General features: G+C 42.6%; 1 protein-coding gene across 1 annotated transcript; it reads right to left on the bottom strand.

Annotated features, from left to right (window-relative positions):
* Window positions 1-18690: 18690 nt before the first annotated feature.
* Window positions 18691-25661, bottom strand: LOC128374530 (zinc finger protein 84-like). Its single transcript, XM_053334801.1, has 3 exons — window positions 25449-25661; window positions 20289-21371; window positions 18691-19484 (listed from the first exon to the last, which is right to left on the bottom strand). Exons 1-3 carry the CDS (start codon window positions 25621-25623, stop codon window positions 18691-18693), a joined length of 2052 nt encoding a protein of 683 aa, XP_053190776.1. The 5' UTR covers window positions 25624-25661.
* Between the last annotated feature and the right edge of the window lie 501 nt (window positions 25662-26162).

Genomic DNA, 26162 nt, shown 5'->3' with positions numbered 1-26162 from the left:
GCCTGTCCACCTTTCTGCCCTGTACACCACTACAGCACAAACTGGCCAGGAATGGACTCAGCAGACATTCTCCAGCCCAGCTAGTGAGCCTGAGAGCCGGTTACTAAACAGTCAGTGTGGTCTTTTAGTTTGAGCAGACGTCCAGAGGTTCAGCTGAGGCATCGCTGTCTTCAGAGCAACATGAGTCGGTGCTGAGTTCACGCTTTGGTGAGTCTTTACGATCTTGTTGAATGTAAGAAAATTTAGTTTGGTTAGAGTAAAATCCTTCAATTTAACATTTAAATGGGGTATTTGTATCTAAAGGTTTTCTACAAATAAACCTGTTTTGATTTCTTTCCTTTGTGCTGAAGGGTTAACTAAAATGTCACAGCTAAAAAATAGTTTTGTTGTCAGTAACAAAGAACGCGCATCCTTAAGTTAAATCAACTGCCAATAAACATCAGCACCTTCAAATGTTGGAGAACTATCAACACAAGAAGATCACTAAAAGAACAGCTGTAAAGAACAAAAGGTTTTATTAACATCTGCAGAAGAACCAACAGTAGTCATACCTCATTATTATCAGACAGATCCATCAGTACAACATTCAAAGTAAAGACAATGATGAATGATAGGCAGGATCCCATTTACACACCAGTGAGTCCAAAACAGATGACCATGGTGCAAAGAAAAGGCATCACAATAAAAGCCCAATTTGTGTTGAATTAGTGTATTCAGAGTTCAGACCTGACCTGTTCTCTGGTGTCCAACAGTTACTCTGAAGCTTTGAAAGCATCACATTTACTTTATTTTTCATAGAGTTTAAAGAAATCACTGTCATCACTGTCGGGTTCAGAGCAGTTTGAGGTCTTGTCATCAGTATCAGGTAGTAAATGTGTATCTGGATGTGAGTTCCTGTCTGGTTCTGATCCTCCACAGTCCTCTCCATCAGCTTCTGTTTTTACCTCCTCAGTTAGTCTTTGATGAAGATGTGAGGACTGAGGTTTCTCTTCATCATCTTCACTCTTCACAGGAACAGGAGTCAATATGAACTTGGTGATATCAACCTCCTCCAGTCCTTGAAGCTGCTCTCCCTCCTGACTGGTCCAGACTTCCTCCTGTTCCTCTTTAATGTGTGGAGGATCTGGGTCCTCCCTCTTTACCTCTGTATGTAATGCCATGTATTGGCTCAGACTTTCTCTCTCTGTAAAAGCTTGATCACTCTCAGAGATTTTTAATGGTTTTCTGTCAGTATCACACCTCACATGACTGTCAGAGACTGATGGAGGTTGTGTGGTCTCTGTCCAGAAATCACTGTCATCAGTATCAGGTTCAGAAGAGTCTGAAGTCTTGTCATCAGTATCAGGTTGTAAATGTGTATCTGGTTCTGATCCTCCACAGTCCTCTCCATCAGCTTCTGTTTCCATCTGTTCAGTTAGTCTTTGATGAAGATGTGAGGACTGAGGTTTCTCTTCATCATCTCCACTCTTCTTTGGAACACGAGTGAATGTGAACTTGCTCATATAAGCCTCCTTCAGCTCCTTTCCTGTGTGACGTCTCATGTGAGTTCTTAATTTGTCATATTTGCCAAACTTTTCATCACATACTGTGCAACGATATATTTTTTTCTTTCTGTTGTGAGCTGCCAGGTGAACGTACAGTTGTCTTTCGCTGCCAAATACTCGATCACACCGAGTGCAGCTGAAGAATGGCTTTGTGTGGATCTCCATGTGTTTAGTCAGATATCTTCTCCATGTAAATTCTTTACCACAAATCGAGCAACAAAATGGTTTGTGGTCAGCATGGCTTCGCATGTGTTTGACTAATGGCTCGCTCTCATTGAAACCTTTGTTACAAACTGAACAGCAGAAAGTAAAACCTTTTGTACAACTTTCACCTCTGGCATTGATCCGTTCCTTAGTTTGGCTTTGAGGAAGCTGTGAGGACTCCCCATCACACTTATGGCTTCCCAGCTCTGACTCCAAAGTGAAACTTTTCTCACAAACAAGGCAGCTGAATGGTTTCTCTCCAGTATGACACTTTGTGTGCGTTTGCTCATTTTGAGAGTGAGCAGACATTTTATGATACTCAGAGTTGGATGGTTTCTCGCCAGTATTCATTTTTAGATCAATTACAGACACTCTTCCATTGTTTGAATCATTTAAATGTCTCTGGTGTTGTCTGGTCTGTTTAGAAAACTCACTGTGAACACTTTGTCCAGTCTTGGGTTCACTTTGGGCCTTGTTATCAGAGCAGCTGAGTGGCTTCTTGTCAGTTTGACATCCGTTACTTACAGAGACGTCTTTATTTCTCTGATGAGTGACACCTGACTGATGTTGCCTGGTTTCTTTCCAAAAAGAAATGCCAGCGCTGTCATTAGTTTCATGAGATACCAAAGTCTTTTTGTCGGTATCTGGTTTGGAATGTCTCTCTGGATCCAACTTATTGGCTTGTTTTGATCCTCCACAGTCCTCTTCTTTAAAGCCAGTTTTGCTTCGCTGCAGTGACCCACCACCACATTTGTGTGTCTTGAGCTGAAACTGACCAAGGAATGTTTGGCCACAGTCACTACAGTTTAATGATTTCTTCTCTGAGTGGACTTCCATGTGCGGTATGATTCCTTTATATGTCATTCTTTTGCCAAAATCACTGTGAACACTGTTGCCAGTCTTGGGTACAATTGGTTTGATGCCAGTTTGAAATCCTTCATCACTTACAGAGACGTCTTTATTTCTCTGATAAGTGATACCTGACTGATGTTTCCTGGTTTCATTCCAAAAAGAAATGTCAGCGCTGCCATTAGTGTCAGAAGATACCAAAGACTTTTTGTAAGTATCTGGTTTCGGATGTCTCTCTGGATCTAAGGTTCTGGACTGTTGTTTCTCATCCAGCTTCTTGTGGCGTGCCATGTGTCGCACGAGACCACGGTTATGTTTAAATGATTTGTCACAAAGAGAGCAGCTGTATGGTGTCTCACTTGAATGGTTTTTCATGTGTGTCGCGAAAGTGCTTTCACACCCAAACACTAAACCACAAACTGAGCAAGTATATACTTTCAGTCCCCTATGTGTCCTCATGTGGATATGAAGTAGGGCAAAGGAAGGAAATGTTGCATCACATTCAGAACAGTTCACTTGTGTCTCTCTTATTATGTGAGAGCGCTTTGACTCATCAGCACACTTGTGGCCTTGGCGATGTGACCTTGATCTGAATATTTTGTTACAAACAGTGCAGCTAAAAGGTTTCTCTCCTGTGTGCACTCTCATGTGGGACTCTAGATTTACTTTGTGTGCATATTTTTTACCACACACTGAGCAACTAAATGGTTTCTCTCCTGTGTGAGATTTAATGTGAACCTTCAGACTTGATTTTTGAATGAAAGTTTTACCACAAAGCGAGCAACTAAAGGGTTTCTCTCCTGAGTGAGTTTTCAGATGATAGCGCAAACCAGATTGATTAAAAGATTTACCACAAATTGAGCAACCGAAGTGTTTCTCTCCTGAGTGACTTATCATATGTGTGCTGAGAGACCCTTTGCTTATAAATCCTTTACCACAGATTGAGCAGCTGCAAGGTTTCTCCCCTGTGTGGGTTCTTTGGTGTATAATCAGGTTTGACTTTTGGCTAAATTTTTTCCCGCACTCGGAGCATTCACAGAAGCTCAGTGGTTTCTTACGTTCTCTATAGGGATGCTTTTGTGATGAGTTACTCACACATTTACGGTACTTGTGGTATAGGAGTTGTGGCCTTGATCTGAATCTTTTGTTACAGGCACTGCAGCTAAATGGTTTCTCCCCTGTGTGAATTGTCATGTGATACTTTAGATTCACTTTGTTTGCATATTTTTTACCACAAACTGAACAACTAAATGGTTTCTCTCCTGTGTGCATTCTCATGTGGTACAACAGTCTTGCTTTTTGGATAAAACTTTTTTTGCACACTGTGCAACTGAATGGTTTCTCTCCAGTATGAGTCTTCATGTGGTAGTACAGAATTGAATAACTAAAGGATTTACCACAGATTGAGCAACTAAATGGTTTCTCTCCTGTGTGAGTGTTCTTATGTCTCATTAGATTCCCCTTGGATGTAAACTTTTTACCACAAGCTGAGCAGCTGAAAGGTCTTTCCCCTGTGTGCATTCTTTGGTGTATAATCAGGTTTCCCTTGTGACCAAATTCTTTACCACACTGAGAGCAGCTAAGTGATTTCTTCCTAGTATTACAACTCATATGAGACTTTAAATCTGACTGAGGTTCACTGGTCTCCTTCCATTCATCACCGTCTTCGGTCTCAATCTCACTGTCACCAGTGTCAGGTTCATAAGAGTCAGAAGTCTTGTCATCAGTCTCAGAAGAGTCTGAAGTCTTGTCATCAGTATCAGGTAGTAAATGTGTATCTGGATATGAGTTCCTGTCTGGTTCTGGTCCTCCACAGTCCTCTCCATCAGCTTCTGTTTCCATCTGATCAGTTTGTCTTTGATGAAGATGTGAGGACTGAGGTTTCTCTTTGTCATCTTCACTCTTCCCAGGACCAGGAGTCAATATGAACTTGGTGATATTAACCTTCTCCAGCTCTCCTTCCTGACTGGTCCAGACTTCCTCATGTTTGTCTTTAATGTGTAGAGGATCTGGGTCCTGGTGGTCCTGACTGGAGCTGGGAACCTCTTCTCTAGTCTCCAAAAGCTGCTGAACATCTGCATCTGAAATACAAACACATTAAGTGAAAATATGATTACATTTGTTAAGCCATGTATGCAGGTATTTTCATCTATAAATACCTTGCGTTATTGTTAAACAGTAGTTTATGTAAATGATGCTCAGATTAGCTCCACTTTGACCAGACAATGGACTTCTCTCTTGAAACAGGCTTTATAATGTAGCCTGTGATGAGTTACATGTCTTATTTTAGAGTTGGCTTGTTGTATTTAAACACTGTGAGGCAGATTGGTCCGTTTGAACGGGAGAAATCAATGCACATATTAAAAAAACACTGACAGCAGTTGGACGAGAGGTTAAGAGTGAATGCCATATATGCAGCGGACCCGGTTCTAGTCCCGGCCGTCACACCGTCCGTTTATGGTTTATGATACCGCCAGAATCTCATACCGGCCCATGCCTAGACGTCACTTATCTCTCATTCATGATCGATGGTGACACCGATGTTACAACCAAAGAATGTGAAAAGGTCTATGCAAGGATCCTGCAGAAAGGAAAGCCAGCTCATATTTGGACTGGACACAAGGAAGTCCAGCATGTACATCCATATCTGCTGCTTTTATTAAATGACTGAAATGATAAACCAATTATCAACATTGTTTCCAAACTATTGATCATGATTAATCAACGAATCGATGGACAGAAAAAAATGAATCAGCAACTTTTTTGATAATAAAAGAATCTTTTGTTTCATGTCTCAAGAAAAGAAGACAGATATTCTCATTTCAAGCTTTTCTTTATCAAACTAACTAAACACTGACTGTTACTGCAGGCTCTCATACATTAACAACACTTCCTTTTTACTGACCAAACATCTCATTGATTGAGAGGATAATCAACAGATTAATAGATTAAGACAATAACTCTTAGTTGATGATAAAGATCAATCATTTTGTCATTTCAGCTCTGGCATTCTACCCCCGAGAGTCAGCAGGGCCCCAAACATCTGCCCTGCTCCTCATCCATTTACTGAAGTACTGTTCTTACAGTTTGAGGTACTAGTACTTTACTGTAGTACAGTTAGAGGTACTAGTACTTTACTGTAGTACAGTTTGAGGTACTTGTACTTTACTGTAGTACAGTTAGAGGTACTTGTACTTTACTGTAGCACAGTTAGAGGTACTAATACTTTACTGTAGTACAGTTTGAGGTACTTGTACTTTACTGTAGTACAGTTAGAGGTACTTGTACTTTACTGTAGCACAGTTAGAGGTACTAGTACTTTACTGTAGTACAGTTTGAGGTACTAGTACTTTACTGCAGTACAGTTAGAGGTACTTGTACTTTACTGTAGCACAGTTAGAGGTACTAGTACTTTACTGTAGTACAGTTAGAGGTACTAGTACTTTACTGTAGTACAGTTAGAGGTACTAGTACTTTACTGTAGTACAGTTAGAGGTACTAGTACTTTACTGTTAGTACAGTTAGAGGTACTAGTACTTTACTGTAGTACAGTTAGAGGTACTAGTACTTTACTGTAGTACAGTTAGAGGTACTTGTACTTTACTGTAGTACAGTTTGAGGTACTAGTACTTTAACTGTAGTACAGTTAGAGGTACTAGTACTTTACTGTAGTACAGTTAGAGGTACTAGTACTTTACTGTAGTACTGTTAGAGGTACTAGTACTATACTGTAGTACAGTTAGAGGTACTAGTACTTTACTGTAGTACAGTTAGAGGTACTAGTACTTTACTGTAGTATTTCCATGTGATGCATGCCTTGTGTTATACCCAGCTTTACCACCAGGCGGCGCTGTGTCTGCGGTTATAGAAGAGGAGACCAACGTGACTAGCTTAACAGCGTTGGCTTTTATCAATGTGTGTTGTTTTTGTTGCAGAGAGACAATTTATCATTTCAAAGGGAGACTAACTTCAGGACTAGAACTAACAGAAAGTGTTAAAGACCGGCTGTAAATGAACAGTCTGGAGCTCTCTGGACCGGACCAGTCATCCTGGTTAGACCTGCTGTTAGACCTGCTGGTAGACCTGCTGTTAGACCTGCTGTTAGACCTGCTGGTAGACCTGCTGGTAGACCTGCTGTTAGACCTGCTGGTAGACCTGCTGGTAGACCTGCTGTTAGACCTGCTGTTAGACCTGCTGGTAGACCTGCTGGTAGACCTGCTGGTAGACCTGCTGTTAGACCTGCAGTTAGACCTGCTGGTAGACCTGCTGGTAGACCTGCTGTTAGACCTGCAGTTAGACCTGCTGGTAGACCTGCTGGTAGACCTGCTGGTAGACCTGCTGGTAGACCTGCTGGTAGACCTGCTGGTAGACCTGCTGTTAGACCTGCTGGTAGACCTGCTGTTAGACCTGCAGTTAGACCTGCAGGTAGACCTGCTGTTAGACCTGCTGTTAGACCTGCTGGTAGACCTGCTGGTAGACCTGCTGGTAGACCTGCTGGTAGACCTGCTGTTAGCCCTGCTGGTAGACCTGCTGGTAGACCTGCTGTTAGACCTGCTGGTAGACCTGCTAGTAGACCTGCTGGTAGACCTGCTGGTAGACCTGCTGGTAAACCTGCTGTTAGACCTGCTGGTAGACCTGCTGGTAGACCTGCTGGTAGACCTGCTGGTAGACCTGCTAGTAGACCTGCTGGTAGACCTGCTGGTAGACCTGCTGGTAGACCTGCTGGTAGACCTGCCGTTAGACCTGCCGGTAGACCTGCCGGTAGACCTGTTAGACCTGCTGGTAGACCTGCTGGTAAACCTGCTGGTAGACCTGCTGGTAGACCTGCTGGTAGACCTGCTGGTAAACCTGCTGTTAGACCTGCTGGTAGACCTGCTGTTAGACCTGCTGGTAGACCTGCTGGTAGACCTGCTGGTAGACCTGCTGGTAGACCTGCTGGTAGACCTGCTGTTAGACCTGCTGGTAGACCTGCTGTTAGACCTGCTGTTAGACCTGCTGGTAGACCTGCTGTTAGACCTGCTGGTAGACCTGCTGTTAGACCTGCTGGTAGACCTGCTGTTAGACCTGCTGTTAGACCTGCTGGTAGACCTGCTGGTAGACCTGCTGTTAGACCTGCTGGTAGACCTGCTGTTAGACCTGCTGGTAGACCTGCTGTTAGACCTGCTGGTAGCCCTGCTGGTAGACCTGCTGGTAAACCTGCTGGTAGACCTGCTGTTAGACCTGCTGTTAGACCTGCTGTTAGACCTGCTGGTAGACCTGCTGTTAGACCTGCTGTTAGACCTGCTGGTAGACCTGCTGGTAGACCTGCTGTTAGACCTGCTGGTAGACCTGCTGTTAGACCTGCTGGTAGACCTGCTGTTAGACCTGCTGGTAGACCTGCTGTTAGACCTGCTGGTAGACCTGCTGTTAGCCCTGCTGGTAGACCTGCTGGTAGACCTGCTGTTAGACCTGCTGGTAGACCTGCTGTTAGACCTGCTGTTAGACCTGCTGGTAGACCTGCTGGTAGACCTGCTGGTAGACCTGCTGGTAGACCTGCTGGTAGACCTGCTGGTAGACCTGCAGCTAAGGTGAGCTTAAAAACCAGAGTAGACGGAGTAGACATCTCCACCTGGACGAGCAGCTACAACCAAATCACACAACTACAACAGCAGCGGCTCATTATCACGGCTGGCACTGGACACCAGGACCAGGACCAGGACCAGGACCAGGACCAGGACCAGGACCAGGACAGGACCAGCTGGGACTTTTCTTTTCTTGGAGCTTAAATCTAATAAGGACAAACTTTATGATTCTAAGATGACAGAAAGATGAAGTGACTGAAGTGAGCTGAGAGGAAGTAACTATAACTACTCACATCAGTGTAGTTAAGTCTCTCTTATGGGTTCTGGTTCTTTTTAAATCTATATTCATACTAACTATTCATTCCTATTGTTGTTTACTTACTTTTAAATTCAACCCTGACACATAATGGAGCCACCTGGCAAACTGCTGCTCATCTCCAGCTACACCCAGCTCATGATACTGCAGTACTTTTACTGTAATACTGCATACTACATCACTATAATACTGCAGTACTTTTACTGTAATACTGCATACTACATCACTATAATACTGCAGTACTTTTACTGTAATACTGCATACTACATCACTATAATACTGCAGTACTTTTACTGTAATACTGCATACTACATCACTATAATACTGCAGTACTTTTACTGTAATACTGCATACTACATCACTATAATACTGCAGTACTTTTACTGTAATACTGCATACTACATCACTATAATACTGCAGTACTTTTACTGTAATACTGCATACTACATCACTATAATACTGCAGTACTTTTACTGTAATACTACATACTACATCACTATAATACTGCAGTACTTTTACTGTAATACTGCATACTACATCACTATAATACTGCAGTACTTTTACTGTAATACTGCATACTACATCACTATAATACTGCAGTACTTTTACTGTAATACTACATACTACATCACTATAATACTGCAGTACTTTTACTGTAATACTGCAGTACTTCATCACTATAATACTGCAGTACTTTTACTGTAATACTGCATACTACATCACTATAATACTGCAGTACTTTTACTGTAATACTGCATACTACATCACTATAATACTGCAGTACTTTCACTGTAATACTGCATACTACATCACTATAATACTGCAGTACTTTTACTGTAATACTGCATACTACATCACTATAATACTGCAGTACTTTTACTAGTACTGCAGTATTATGAATCAGATAATAATCAGTATGAATAACAGGCAGTGATAAAGTTCAGATGGATCATCAGAACAATGGCAGCAGAAAGAAAACCAACCTGTTCTCTGCAGCTTCACGTCGGGGTATAAAACCAAATCCAGCAGTTTCCGTTTGTGATCGATCTCGTTTTCAACTCCAGATATTGATTCCTCGAAATGTTCAAACAGATGAGCGCGAGCCGCATTTATCAGCCGCCGTTTGAATAAATCTTTAAGTTCCTGAAATCTGGACATTTTCCACAGATCGTAGAGTCACAGAAGAGACAACTACACTCTGGACATTCATCTATCACATCTTCACTCAACTCGGTAACACGGTAACTGTTCCGACAAAGCGCGCCAAGACCCGGAAACAAAAACATAACTTCCGGTATACTCCACTGGCCTTCAAAGTAAAAGAAAGGCGTCTGACTGTTTAGGACGCATTTGATAAATTGTGAAGCAGTGGGGGTGATCTATGATCTACTCATCAGACTCAGAAAACATTCAAAACAAAAATAAGAAAAGATTTCAAGGTTATATATCTTAGTTTGCCATCAGCAAGTGAACCACCAGAAATGGGGGTCACACTGTACAACATTAAAACTCTGAGATCTGATCACACTGCTCCTCTATTCATTTACATGATGTATTAACATGAGTTTTCCTTTATCAAGGTAATGGATCCAGACATAAAGAAAAGTCTGAAGCTGATCTAGACATCAGATTCTTTAATACAAGATGCACATGTAAGCAAGTTGTTTGTATAAACACCTTTATTTAGAAGTAGACAGACAGGAAACATGAGGGGGGGCATTCACGGAATTGCTCATTATCTTTCACAGTTCAACACTCACAGATTCTCTGGTGCATTTTCAAAAATCTGTCAAAACTGTTAAAAGACTCTCAAACTCGTCAGCATCACATTCAATGTCACAATATTGTTCATAGAGTTTAAACATGACTTTTCCTTATCGGTGTCCAGAAATCACTGTCATCACTCTCAGGTTCAGAAGAGTCTGGAGTCTTGTCATCAGGATCAGGTTGTAAATGTGTATCTGGATGTGAGTTCCTGTCTGGTTCTGATCCTCCACAGTCCTCTCCATCAGCTTCTGTTTTTATCTGATCAGTTAGTGTTTGATGAAGATGTGAGGACTGAGGTTTCTCTTCATCATCTTCACTCTTCACAGGAACAGGAGTGAAAGTAAACTTGGTGATATCAACCTCCTCCAGTCCTTGAAACTGATCTCCCTCCTGACTGGTCCAGACTTCCTCCTGTTCCTCTTTAATGTGTGGAGGATCTGGGACCTCCCTCTTTACCTCTGTATGTAATGCCATGTATTGGCTCAGACTTTCTCTCTCTGTAAAAGCTTTATCGTTCTCAGAGGGGTTTAATCGTTTCTTTTCATCTTCACTCTTGATTGGAGTAGGAGTGAACGGCTTCTTGTCACGTTGACATCCATCATCAATGGTTTCTTTCCAAAAAGAAATGTCAGTGCTGCCATTAGTGTCAGAAGATACCAAAGTCTTTTTGTCAGTATCTGGTTTGGAATGTCTCTCTGGATCCAACTTATTGGCTTGTTTTGATCCTCCACAGTCCTCTTCTTTAAAGCCAGCTTTGCTTCGCTGCAGTGACCCACCACCACATTTATGTGTCTTGAGCTGAAACTGACCAAGGAATGTTTGGCCACAGTCACTACAGTTTAATGATTTCTTCCCTGAGTGGACTTCCATGTGCGGCATGATTCCTTTATATGTCATTTTTTTGCCAAAATCACTGTGAACACTGTTGCCAGTCTTGGGTTCAATTGGTTTGATGCCACTTTGAAATCCTTCTTCACTTACAGAGACGTCTTTTTTTCTCTGATAAGTGATACCTGACTGATGTTTCCTGGTTTCTTTCCAAAAAGAAATGTCAGCGCTGCCATTAGTGTCAGAAGATACCAAAGACTTTTTGTAAGTATCTGGTTTTGAATGTCTCTCTGGATCTAAGGTTCTGGACTGTTGTGTGTCTCCACAGTCATTTTTCTTAAAGTCTGTTTTGCTTTGCTGAGATGACTTAGCAGGACACTCGTGTATTTTCAGCTGATATTGCCAACGATATCCTTCGCCACAGTCACTGCAGCAGAATGGGTTCTCCTCTGGCCTGGTGTGGTGTGTCATGTGTTCTACAAGACTATCACTGTGTTCAAAGGTCTCACTGCAAACAGAGCAGCTGTATAGTGTCTCTCCTTTATGGACTCTCAAATGTTTCTCAAGATGGCTTTCACGCCCAAACGAGAGATCACAATGAGAGCAAGTATATGCTTTCAGTCCCCTATGTGTCCTCATGTGAGCAAGGAGTTGGGAGAAGGAAGGAAATGTTGCATCACATTCAGAACACTTCATTGGTGTCTTGCATTTCTTGCGGGAATGCTCTGATGATAAGTTATCAGTACACCTGTGTTTCTGGAGATGAAACGCTGTTTTAAATCTTTTGTTACAAACAATGCAGCCAAAAGGTTCGTCCCCTGTGTGGGTTCTCATGTGGTCCTCTAGATATACTTTGTATGCAAATTTTTTACCACACCTTGAGCACTCAAAAGGTTTCTCTCCAGTGTGAGATTTCATGTGGTAGCGCAGACATGCATGATTAAAAGACTTGCCACAAACTGAGCACCTGAAGGGTTTCTCTTCTGTCTGACCTACCATGTGTCTCCCAAGAGTCCCTTTGCTTGTAAATTTTTTACCACAATCTGAGCAGCTGAAAGGTTTCTCCCCTGTGTGGATTCTCTGGTGCAATGTCAGGTTTGACTTTTTTCTAAATTTTTTTCCACACTCGGGGCATTCACGGAATCTCAGTGGTTTCTTGCGTTCTTTACGGAGACACTTGTGGTATCGGAGCTGTGACCGTGATCTTAATATTTTGTTACAAACAGTGCAGGCTAAAGGTTCCTCCCCTGTGTGGGTCCTCATGTGGGAATCTAGATATACTTTGTATGAAAATCTTTTACCACACATTGAGCACTCAAAGGGTTTCTCTCCAGTGTGAGATTTCATGTGGTAGCGCAGACATGCATGATTAAAAGACTTCCCACAAACTGAGCATCTGAAGGGTTTCTCTTCTGTCTGACCTACCATGTGTTTCATAAGAGACCCTTTGCTTGTAAATTTTTTACCACAAGCTGAGCAGTTGAAAGGCTGCTCCCCTGTGTGGGTTCTCCGGTGCAATATCATGTGTGACTTCTTTCTAATTTTTTTTCCACAATCGGGGCATTCAGAGAATCTCAGTGGTTTCTTGGGTTCTTCACAGGGATGATTTTGTGATGACTCAGGATCACACTTGTGGTTTTGAAGCAGTGACTTTGATCTGAATCTGTTGTTACAGACACTGCAGATAAAATCACATTCATCAGTGTTAGGTTCAGAAGAGTCTGAAGTCTTGTCATCAGTATCAGGTAGTAAATGTGTATCTGGATGTGAGTTCCTGTCTGGTTCTGATCCTCCACAGTCCTCTCCATCAGCTTCTGTTTCCATCTGATCAGTTAGTCTTTGATGAAGATGTGAGGACTGAGGTTTCTCTTCATCATCTTCACTCTTCACAGGAACAGGAGTCAATATGAACTTGGTGATATCAACCTCCTCCAGTCCTTGAAGCTGATCTCCTTCCTGACTGGTCCAGACTTCCTCATGTTCCTCTTTAATGTGTGAAGGATCTGGGTCTTGGTGGTCCTGACTGGAGCTGGGAGCTCTAGTCTCTAACAGCTGCTGAACGTCTGCAGGACTCTCTGAAACACAAACACATTAAGTGAAAATATGAGTACATGTTTTAAGCCAAGCTTGACTCTTTTATGTGATATTAATCAGGGATGTAAAAAACATATCTGCTTTCAACATATTCATATAATACCAATATTTTAATATAAAATAACTATTATATCCATATAAAATACCTTAGTATTTTATCTACCCAGCACTCAAATGAGTCCCATTTTAACCAGACTCACCATTAAAATATTGTTAAAATATAAATTCAATAGGAATAGTCAATCATTCATAACTAAACTTCTCACATATTTTTTAACTACATCACTCATAATACTGCAGTACTTTTACTGTAATACTGCATACTACATCACTATAATACTGCGGTACTTTTACTGTAATACTGCATACTACATCACTATAATACTGCGGTACTTTTACTGTAATACTGCATACTACATCACTATAATACTGCAGTACTTTTACTGTAATACTGCATACTACACCACTATAATACTGTAGTACTTTTACTGTAATACTGCATACTACATCACTATAATACTGCAGTACTTTTACTGTAATACTGCATACTACACCACTATAATACTGTAGTACTTTTACTGTAATACTGCATACTACATCACTATAATACTGCAGTACTTTTACTGTAATACTGCATACTACATCACTATAATACTGCAGTACTTTTACTGTAATACTGCAGTACTACATCACTATAATACTGCAGTACTTTTACTGTAATACTGCATACTACATCACTATAATACTGCGGTACTTTTACTGTAATACTGCATACTACATCACTATAATACTGCAGTACTTTTACTGTAATACTGCATACTACACCACTATAATACTGTAGTACTTTTACTGTAATACTGCATACTACATCACTATAATACTGCAGTACTTTTACTGTAATACTGCATACTACATCACTCATAATACTGCAGTACTTTTACTGTAATACTGCATACTACATCACTATAATACTGCAGTACTTTTACTGTAATACTGCATACTACATCACTATAATACTGCAGTACTTTTACTGTAATACTGCATACTACATCACTATAATACTGCAGTACTTTTACTGTAATACTGCATACTACATCACTATAATACTGCAGTACTTTTACTGTAATACTGCATACTACATCACTATAATACTGCAGTACTTTTACTGTAATACTGCATACTACATCACTATAATACTGCAGTACTTTTACTGTAATACTGCATACTACATCACTATAATACTGCAGTACTTTTACTGTAATACTGCATACTACATCACTATAATACTGCAGTACTTTTCCTAGTACTGCAGTATCATGAATCAGATAATAATCAGTATGAATAACAGGCAGTGATAAAGTTCAGATGGATCATCAGAACAATGGCAGCAGAAAGAAAACCAACCTGTTCTCTGCAGCTTCACGTCGGGGTATAAAACCAAATCCAGCAGTTTCCGTTTGTGATCGATCTCGTTTTCAACTCCAGATATTGATTCCTCGAAATGTTCAAACAGATGAGCGCGAGCCGCATTTATCAGCCGCCGTTTGAATAAATCTTTAAGTTCCTGAAATCTGGACATTTTCCACAGATCGTAGAGTCACAGAAGAGACAACTACACTCTGGACATTCATCTATCACATCTTCACTCAACTCGGTAACACGGTAACTGTTCCGACAAAGCGCGCCAAGACCCGGAAACAAAAACATAACTTCCGGTATACTCCACTGGCCTTCAAAGTAAAAGCAAAAAGTGTCTAACTGTTAAGGACGCATTTGAAAAATTGTGAAGCAGAGTGCCAGAGAGACCTTTCCATTTCTCAAGTTGATTTAAATGACATAATCATTTCTATCAAATTGAGAACTCAACAGAAACAGGTCAGCAACAACGTTTGAATCAGTTCGAATGATCAGGTCACTTAGAGCAGTTTGAGCACTATGCTTGATCTGATAGCTGGACTGGAGTTTAACTAATGTATTATTATTATTCCGATGATGTAGTAAATACAGTCTTATCAAGAGGTTTACTAAGAAAGGGAAGATTTGATTTAAGCCTGTAAGGTCCAGGTTGAGCAGAGGATTTACCAGCGCTGTTTTAAAAGCAGAGGGGGAAATACCTGATAGACACATGTTGATTGTTGCTGTTGTTTCATGAGAGAGGCGCTGCAAGCTGGATTTAAATAGTATGGTAGGAACGGGGTGTAGTGCACATGTGGATGATAATGACACCTGATGAATCTGTACCACAGGATCTAATGGTGTCAATTATTCCTTTAAAAAATAATTTAAATTCCTGACATTTGAACCGAGGCTCCATCATTTAAACTGCAAGCTGAAGATGGGTTCAAAAGAGGGTCAGTCATGGAAATGACAGCTTTGGGGTTGTATTTGTTTTCATCATTTAGAAATTGACTTGTCTTTCTATTCTGACAGCCTGATGGAAAATTATTTTTTTAAACTACAACTTAACATTATCAAAGCTGACTTTTATTTACTTTCCTTCCCAGTCTCTCGGCCCTGCTACAGTTTCTTTTAAGCAACAGTGTCAAGAAGACTTCAATTGATCACTAAAACCATGACCTAAGACTTTGAACTGCTAGCAGTTAGTATGATGCCTCACTACCTACTGAGAGAGTTCACTGGACTTGTTTAATGCCAACACTAAGGAGGAATACAGTTCATCACCCCTCCCTCCTCTGAGAAGACCAGACCACGACCTGGATCACCTGGCAACAGTGGGTGAATGATCTGAACTCATTCTTGAACAGGTTTGAGCAGACATCTGCCCCTCCCCCGGTCCAGTCATCAGTGCTGCAACCCCCCTCATTGGCACCTCCAGTATGCTTCCCCATCCCCCCACTCACCTATACCCCTCTAACTACGACACTGATCTCTCCCCACCCCACCCCCACTGCTCTTCCTATCTGCACAATCCCCGGACTCCCTACCACCGAGCCCCCCTACTCCAACCTGCCCCTCACAACACTCCAGGAACCAGCTCTGGAGGATCAAGGCAAAGAAGTTCAGACGGCATCAGCTCCAGGCTCCTTAAGAACTGTGCAGACCAGCTGTGCGGGATAGTTGAGCTCATCTATAACCTGATCCTGAAACTGAGGAGCCACATCTGTGGAAAACATCCTGCATGGTCCAGGAGCCCAAGACTCTGCACCCCAAACACCTCAGCAGCTACAGGCTGGTGGCACTAACATCCCTCCTGATGAAGACCCTGGAGAGGCTGGTCCTTGTCCATCTCCGCCTCCTGGTGGGCCCATCAATGGACCCACTACAGTTCGCCTACCAGCGTGGCATCAGGGTGGATAATGCCATCATCTTCCTCCAAGACAGAGCTCTTTCTCATCTGGAGAAGCCTGGGAGCATTGTGAGGATCATGGTTTTTTATTTCTCCTGTGCTTTCAACACAATACAACCTGTGCTCCCAAGGGACAAGCTGGAGCACACAGGAGTGGACCAGCACCTCACATCCTGGATCCTGGACTACCTCATAAACCGTCCACAGTATGTGAGGTCTCAGGACTGTGTGTCAGATACAGTTGTGCTGGCTCCGTTCATCTACACTGCAGACTTCTCACACAACACACTCACCTGTCACCTGCAGAAGTTCTCTGATGACTCTGCGATCATCAGCCTCATCACAGATGGGGATGACAGAGAGTACAGAGAACTGATCCAGGACTTTGTAGACTGGTGCCTGAGGAACCACCTACAGATTAACGAGTGGAAGACCAAAGAGCTGGTGGTGCAGACCCTCCCCTCGGGCACCAGGGAACATCCAGGGAACAGACACTGACATGGTAACATCATATAAGTACCTGTGTGTTCACCTGAACAATGAACTGAACTGGACAGACAACACCACTGCACTTTATAAGAAGGGCCATAGCAGACTCTACCTGCTCAGGACACTGCGGACAGGAGAAGACTGGACCAACTCATTAAGAAGGCCAGCTCTGTCCTGGGATGCCCCCTCGACCCGGTGGAGGTGGTGGCAGAGAGGAGAATGATGGCTAAGCTTTCATCTCCCGCCTCCCGCCCCATGAAAGACACCCTGACTGCACTGCAGAGCTCCTTCAGCGACAGACTCCTTCATCCTAAGTGTGTGAAGGAGCGACATCACAGCTCTAAAGTCCAATCCTCTGCAATATTAGTATTCTAATCATTTCAATTATGTGCAATATTTATATAATATACAAACATATTTATTTCTATATAATCTGTGCAATAAGTATATAACCTTTGGTATATTACCACTAAATACCAATTTTACTCTTGTAAATAATGTCACAGTTATTTTTATTACATATTTTTTTACTATTACTGTCCTTATTGGTTTTTTATGTACTTATTATTATTTATTGTTCTTTATTCTTGTTTGTATTGCTGCTCTTATATTCTATTCACTGTCCATTGTGGGACTAATAAAGGAATATCTTATCTCTTATCTTAACTAGATCTTAAACTGAGCATGTGTTTATAGGAAGACAATGGCCTGTTCTTTAATTGTGTTTAACTAATCTTTGATTCCTAAGAAGAAACAGACATACCTGGATTCCAAAGTTGAGAGCAGACCCCCAGCCTGCAGGACTGACCTTTATAACCTTCTAAGTGGGAGCTGATCTATGATACTCATCAGACCATTTCTGACCAAATGCTAAAAAATGATGGCCTGAACTAAAAGCATAAAACGGTCCCTAAGGTCTCTTGGACCTGAATAAGACATAAAACCCCCACACTAAATGAGACTAAGACTCTGTTATCTATACGACTCTGTTACCTGAGCTCATTAAACTCATGAGGAACTTTCCTTTGGAACACTGCAAAATGAACTGCTTGTGAAGGTATTGGGTCGGCAACTCACCCCAAGAGTTTGAGAAACAAAAAAAGTTTTGTTTCTGCAATAGGAAAACCTGTCTTCCTCTCTTAGTACCTTCCTCCTTCATCATCAACTATTGTGATAGTCAATTCATTGTTTGAAGTGATTCTTAAAGGGAGAAAAATCCAGCTTCATAAATGTGAATATTCGCTGGTTTCTTTAGTCTCTGTGACAGTAGAGATATTTTTGGGTTGTGGAGAAAAGAAGACATTTGAGATTGTCATCTTGGGCTTTGGGAAACGCTGATAAATGATTTGATAATGAAAATAATAATTTGTTGCAGCTATATAAAAAAGATTTCAAGGTTATATATATCTTAGTTTGCAAATGAACCACCAGAAATGGGGGTCGCACTGTACAACTTTAAAACTCTGAGATCTGATCACACTGCTCCTCTATTCATTTACATGATGTATTAACATGAGTTTTCCTTTATCAAGGTAATGGATCCAGACATAAAGAAAAGTCTGAAGCTGATCTAGACATCAGATACTTTAATACAAGATTCACATTTATGTCTTATGAAAGCTTTCTTTCCCCACAGATTCTCTGGTGCATTTTCAAAAATCTGTCAAAACTGTTCAAAGACTCTCAAACTCGTCAGCATCACATTCAATGTCACAATATTGTTCATAGAGTTTAAACATGACTTTTCCTTATCGGTGTCCAGAAATCACTGTCATCACTCTCAGGTTCAGAAGAGTCTAAAGTCTTGTCATCAGTATCAGGTAGTAAATGTGTATCTGGATGTGAGTTCCTGTCTGGTTCTGATCCTCCACAGTCCTCTCCATCAGCTTCTGTTTTTATCTCCTCAGTTAGTCTTTGATGAAGATGTGAGGACTGAGGTTTCTCTTCATCATCTTCACTCTTCACAGGAACAGGAGTCAATATGAACTTGGTGATATCAACCTCCTCCAGTCCTTGAAGCTGATCTCCCTCCTGACTGGTCCAGACTTCCTCCTGTTCCTCTTTAATGTGTGGAGGATCTGGGTCCTCCCTCTTTACCTCTGTATGTAATGCCATGTATTGACTCAGACTTTGTCTCTCTGTAAAAGCTTTATCATTCTCAGAGGGGTTTAATCGTTTCTTTTCATCATCTTCACTCTTGATTGGAGTAGGAGTGAATGACTTCTTGTCAGTTTGACATCCTTCATCAATGGTTTCTTTCCAAAAAGAAATGTCAGTGCTGCCATTAGTGTCAGAAGATACCAAAGACTTTTTGTCAGTATCTGGTTTCGAATGTCTCTCTGGATCTAAGGTTCTGGACTGTTGAGCTTCTCCACAGTCATTTTTCTTAAAGTCTGTTTTGCTTTGCTGAGATGACTTAGAAGGACACTCGTGTATTTTCAGCTGATATTGCCAACGATATCCTTCGCCACAGTCACTGCAGCAGAATGGGTTCTCCTCTGGCCTGGTGTGGTGTGTCATGTGTTCTACGAGAGTATCACTGTGTTCAAAGGTCTCACCGAAAACAGAGCAGCTGTCATCAGCACACTTGTGCTTTTGGAGATGAAACGCTGATGTGAATCTTTTGTTACAAACAATGCAGCCAAAAAGTTCGTCCCCTGTGTGCGATTTCATGTGGGACTCTAGATGTACTTTGTATGCAAATTTTCTACTACACCTTGAACACTCAAAAGGTTTCTCTCCAGTGTGAGATTTCATGTGGTAGCGCAGACATGCATGATTAAATAACTTGCCACAAACTGAGCATCTGAAGGGTTTCTCTTCTTTCTGACCTATCATGTGTCTATTAAGAGACCCTTGGCTTGTAAATTTTTTATCACAAGCTGAGCAGCTGAAAGGTTTCCCCCCTGTGTGGGTTCTCTGGTGCAATGTCAGGTTGAACATTCTGTCAAACTTTTTTCCACACTCGGAACATTCACATAATTTCAGTGGTTTCTTGCGTTTTTTAGTGGGTTGCTTTTGTGATGACTCAGGACCACACTTGTGGTGTTGGAACTGTGACCGTGATATGAATCTTTTGTTACAAACAGTGCAGACAAAAGGTTCCTCCCCTGTGTGGGTTGTCATGTGGGTCTCTAGATATAGTTTGTATTCAAATTTTTTACCACACAGTGAGCAACCAAATGGTTTCTCACCAGTGTGAGATTTCATGTGGTAGCGCAGACATACATGATTAAAAAACTTGCCACAAACTGAGCATCTGAAGGGTTTCTCTTCTGTCAGACCTATCGTGTGTTTCCAAAGAGCCCTTTTGCTCGTAAATTTCTTACCACAATCTGAGCAGTTGAAAGGCTGCTCCCCTGTGTGAGTTCTCTGGTGCTCAATCAGGTGTGAATTATATCTAAATTTTTTTCCACAATCGGGGCATTCACAGAATCTCTTCTTGGGTTCTTCACAGGGATGATTTTGTGTTGACTCAGGATCACACCTGTGGTATCGAAACAGTGACTTTGATCTGAATCTGTTGTTACAGACACTGCAGATAAAATCACTGCCATCAGGTTCAGAAGAGTCTGGAGTCTTGTCATCAGTATCAGGTAGTAAATGTGTATCTGGATGTGAGTTCCTGTCTGGTTCTGATCCTCCACAGTCCTCTCCATCAGCTTCTGTTTCCATCTGTTCAGTTAGTCTTTGATGAAGATGTGAGGACTGAGGTTTCTCTTCATCATCTTCACTCTTCACAGGAACAGGAGTCAATATGAACTTGGTGATATCAGCCTCCTCCAGTCCCTGAAGCTGCCCTCCCTCCTGACTGGTCCAGACTTCCTCCTGTTCCTCTTTAATGTGTGGAGGATCTGGGTCCTCCCTCTTTACCTCTGTATGTAATGCCATGTATTGGCTCAGACTTTCTCTTTCTGTAAAAGCTTTATCATTCTCAGAGGGGTTTAATCGTCCCCGGTCAGTCTTACACCTCACATGACTGTCAGAGACTGATGGATGTTGTCTTGTCTCTTTCCAAAAATCACTGCCATCAGTGTCAAGTTTAGAAGAGTCTGAAGTCTTGTCATCAGTATCAGGTAGTAAATGTGTATCTGGATGTGAGTTCCTGTCTGGTTCTGATCCTCCACAGTCCTCTCCATCAGCTTCTGTCTTTATCTCCTCAGTTAGTCTTTGATGAAGATGTGAGGACTGAGGTTTCTCTTCATCATCTTCACTCTTCACAGGAACAGGAGTCGATATGAACTTGGTGATATCAACCTCCTCCAGTCCCTGAAGCTGCTCTCCCTCCTGACTGGTCCAGACTTCCTCATGTTCCTCTTTAATGTGTGAAGGATCTGGGTGTTGGTGGTCCTGACTGGAGCTGGGAACTTCTTCTCTAGTCTCTAACAGCTGCTGAACGTCTGCAGGACTCTCTGAAACACAAACACATTAAGTGAAAATATGAGTACATGTTTTAAGCCAAGCTTGACTCTTTTATGTGATATTAATCAGGGATGTAAAAAACATATCTGCTTTCAACATATTCATATAATACCAATATTTTAATATAAAATAATTATATCCATATAAAATACCTTAGTATTTTATCTACCCAGCACTCAAATTAGTCCCATTTCAACCAGACTCACCAGTAAAATGTTGTTAAAATATAAATTCAATGGGAATAGTGACTCATTCATGACTACACTATATACTAATAGTGTACTGCAGTACTTTTACTGTAATACTACAGTATTGCTACAAATTTTATGGAAAGCGGGTCCTGGATACTTCTATATCACTGGGAGCTCAATTTATATAAGTATCTGAAGGCTACCACTATTATTTAAACTCTTTTACTTTGTGTGTGGCCTATCAGCAGCACAAGCCTGCACTACAGTGACTGGGATTGAGGAGCTCAGCTAAGCTAATTAGCAGCAAGATGCCTCCCTTTTCCACAGATGATTACCACAAACTTCTCCAGAAGATAGCAGTACAGGAGACGAAAATTCAGCAACTCGAAGTCAACGTGGAGGTAAATGGACAATATGGGAATGAAACCACTCTACTGATGACCCAAATCAGTGGACAGGAGCAGGCTAACAGACAGCTAATTAGCACCACCAAGAAGCAGGAGGCTGGTGGTTTAGGCAGTAAATCAACCAGTAGTCCTCCCTGGAACTCTCTTGGTGCAAAGCCAAAGAATAAATCATGTACAGATAAATCGCTTCCCTCAGATATGGGAAGACGGTTAACAGGCAGAACCCAGCACCCGGGGACTCCTGATGAAACTGGGTGGCCTGCACTGCCATCGCACAGGAGGGTGTCTTCAACCCCAGTACCAAGGAGAAAACAGCCGTGGACTGTGGCAAAAACAAAAAGTAAGAGCAAACCGACCCCAGACACAGGGATTCTACTAGAGAACAGATTTGCTGCTTTACAAGACCCTGACTCCCCAAAAGAAAGGTCATCTTCCAGCACCAGTGGTTAGGTCTTTCCAGCACCAGAAAGAGCTAACCACTGGGCCTCAGACGCTGATAGTGGGTGACGGAACTGTGAATAAGATAAAACGCTTTTTCAACAAAAACACCAAAGTACTCTGTTTTACCAACGACATGGTGTCCGATATCTCAGAGAAAATTCTGGAAATCACTGCTGAGCATCCGACAGTGAAATCTCTCATCAAACACACAGGAGCGCTTGATGTTGTCAAGCAACAATCAGAGGTATTGAAACAGGATTTTAATGATCTGCTGAACAAAGTTGGATGTCTGAATACTGAGGTGTTTATCAGTGGACCTCTACCGACAGTTCGGCGAGGAGACGAGAGATTCAGCAGGCTGATGATGCTCAACAGATGGCTCAAAGATACGTGTGCCGCTCAATCAGTGAATTTTATTGACAATTTCAACATTTTTTGGGAACGCAGACACCTCTTTAAGGCAGATGGATTTTGCCTTAACAAGTCAGGAGTACAGCTGTTAAGCTACAACATTTTTTATTTTGTGCGTCAGTCTCCAGCAGTCCCTGCCAAGGACAAGAGGCGAGACAAGACAATCCAAAACAACAGATGAGACAGCGTTCTGGAGAAGAATTGCTACCGCCTGAGATAAGGACTGACCATGAAAGTCAGCACACCCAGAGAGAGGCTTTAACGTCATCATCCTCACCCCAACACAAGGAGTCTCCCCCAGCCCCAACAGCCCAATAAGTGGAGTCTCCCCCAGCCCCAACAGGAGGAGTCTCCCCCAGCCCCAACAACCCAACAGGAGGAGTCTCCCCCAGCCCCAACAACCCGACAAGTGGAGTCTCCCCCAGCCCCAACAACCCAACAGGAGGAGTCTCCCCCAGCTCCAACAACCCAACATGAGGAGTCTCCCCCAGCCCCAACATGAGGAGTCTCCTCCAGCCCTAACAACCCAACATGAGGAGTCTCCCCCAGCCCCAACAACCCAACATGAGGAGTCTCCCCCAGCCCCAACAACCCGACAAGTGGAGTCTCCCCCAGCCCCAACAACCCAACAGGAGGAGTCTCCCCCAGCTCCAACAACCCAACATGAGGAGTCTCCCCCAGCCCCAACAACCCGACAAGTGGAGTCTCCCCCAGCCCCAACAACCCAACAGGAGGAGTCTCCCCCAGCCCCAACAACCCAACAGGAGGAGTCTCCCCCAGCTCCAACAACCCAACATGAGGAGTCTCCCCCAGCCCCAACAACCCGACAAGTGGAGTCTCCCCCAGCCCCAACAACCCAACAGGAGGAGTCTCCCCCAGCTCCAACAACCCAACAAGTGGAGTGTCCCCCAGCCCCACCAGCCCAACATCAGGAGTCTCCCCCAGCCCCAACAACCCGACAAGTGGAGTCTCCCCCAGCCCCACTAGCCCAACATCAGGAGTGTCCCCCAGCCCCAACAACCCAACATGAGGAGTCTCCCCCAGCCCCAACAACCCAACATGAGGAGTCTCCCCCAGCCCCACTAGCCCAACATCAGGAGTGTCCCCCAGCCCCAACAACCCAACATGAGGAGTCTCCCCCAGCCCCACTAGCCCAACATTAGGAGTCTCCCCCAGCCCCAACAACCCAACATGAGGAGTCTCCCCCAGCCCCACTAGCCCAACATTAGGAGTCTCCCCCAGCCCCAACAGCCCAACATGAGGAGTGTCCCCCAGCCCCAACAACCCAACATCAGGAGTCTCCCCCAGCCCCAACAGCCCAACATGAGGAGTGTCCCCCAACCCCAACAACCCAACAAGTGGAGTCTCCCCCAGCCCCAACAGCCCAACATGAGGAGTGTCCCCCAACCCCAACAACCCAACAAGTGGAGTCTCCCCCAGCCCCAACAACCCAACAAGAAGAGTCTCCCCCAGCCCCACCAGGAGACTCCCAACTTTCACCCACCAGGACCCCATCCAGCCTTTCATTCTCTCCACTCAGTCAGGACTCCCCACTTCTGGATTGCACTGACAGGATGAATGACCTTGTCAATGCTGGAATCCAACTCACACCACGCCCAAATCTGGTTATCTCTAAAGGTGTTGATATTTCTTCTGTTGATGTGAAGGACTTGGCTCTTTCTGATCATTTCTGTGTTCTTTGACTTACAGATCATTCCAAATGTTCAGTTAACCTCTGTGTCTGTTAGGAGAAGGTACATAAATGAGAATACCAGTGCAAAGTTTATGGAGGCTATAGCTATGTCACCAACTGTGAGTGCAGAGTCAGTTGATCAACTCCTGGATAAATTTAACTGGACAATCTCAAATGTCATGGATGCTGTTGCACCTATTAAAACTAAGATGACCTTGAGCAGCTAAACATCATGGAGGAACACTATGATGGTAAAGGCTTTAACATCATGGAGGAACACTATGATGGTAAAGGCTTTAACATCATGGAGGAACACTATGATAATCATTATTTTATGCTGCAATCTTATATTTAATGCTCTATTCTAGCATTTTATTTCTCTCTTTTTATTTTTCTGTACTTTGTTTTATTATTGGTGGGGGTATAAATAAAACTGCCTTGCCTTACTGCATACTACATCACTCATAATTAGGGCTTGGCGATAAATCGATTTTATCAATTACTTCGAATTTGTAGTTTAACACTTTTTATTTTTAGTTAAAATCGGTTTTCTCTTGAACTTCCACAACACCAAACTTATACCAGGACCTGAAGCAGAGGCATGCAGCCGGGTGGGGGGAAACCTTGCTCTCTGCTGGACTATCATAGACAGATGAAGCCTGACCATCAAATGATTCATTGTGTGTGTACTCGTAGATAATTACAACACCACAACATTGAATTAAACAATGCAATTATTAGTTTTAATTTACTTGGGTGAAATCAAGCGCCTTCGCTGAATGAATGCGCGCTCCCGCGGCCAGGGGGAACACTTTCTGTCCGGGATACCTACATGGACACAACACCTGTCCGCTGGCCTGAATAACAGGCAGTGATAAAGTTCAGATGGATCATCAGAACAATGGCAGCAGAAAGAAAACCAACCTGTTCTCTGCAGCTTCACGTCGGGGTATAAAACCAAATCCAGCAGTTTCCGTTTGTGATCGATCTTCTTTTCAACTCCAGATATTGATTCCTCGAAATGTTCAAACAGATGAGCGCGAGCCGCATTTATCAGCCGCCGTTTGAATAAATCTTTAAGTTCCTGAAATCTGGACATTTTCCACAGATCGTAGAGTCACAGAAGAGACAACTACACTCTGGACATTCATCTATCACATCTTCACTCAACTTGGTAATATGTTCCGACAAAGCGCGCCACGACCCGGAAACAAAAACACTTCCGCTATACTGGCCTTCAGAGTAAAAGCAAAGGGTACTTAATGCTCAGCCAGGATTATGATGTCTTGTAATGTCTCCTGTCATACTGGGGTTCTGGTTTCTTGAGACTGTTAATAACTGAGTAGGTTGAACCACAGCAAACAAGCAGAAATGACAATAAGACTGAACATCACTTTAACATGAACGTAATTTAAAAAACATACTAGTTAAAATCATCCAAATCCAAATTGTAAATCAATTAAAGATCATTTCATCTGTGAATCACACTGATTTAACCTTTTACCTATTTGTTACATTTTTCCTTTCATGAAAATAACTGAACACTATTTCTGTAATATAAGTTAATAATTTATACTACCTGGTACTGATACGCAGCCCTAGTGCTGACTCATGATCTGATGGGTGAATTTGTGGCTG

Source organism: Scomber japonicus, chromosome 15 (genome assembly GCF_027409825.1).
Source record: "Scomber japonicus isolate fScoJap1 chromosome 15, fScoJap1.pri, whole genome shotgun sequence".
NCBI classification, from domain to species: domain Eukaryota; kingdom Metazoa; phylum Chordata; class Actinopteri; order Scombriformes; family Scombridae; genus Scomber; species Scomber japonicus.
The sequence above is the reverse complement of the archived record's forward strand: the minus strand, read 5'-3'. Positions and strand labels throughout refer to the sequence as shown.

Bases quoted from the DNA above. Each gene is read 5' to 3' on its own strand.
- LOC128374530 (XM_053334801.1), bottom strand. From the start codon at position 25,623: ATGTCCAGATTTCAGGAACTTAAAGATTTATTCAAACGGCGGCTGATA. The intron at 21,372-25,448 runs GTTGGTTTTCTT...TTTGTGTTTCAG, and splicing joins CGTGAAGCTGCAGAGAACAG to AGAGTCCTGCAGACGTTCAG. The intron at 19,485-20,288 runs GTAAGAAATTTA...ATACTCTCGTAG, and splicing joins TTTCAACTGCTCAGATTGTG to AACACATGACACACCACACC.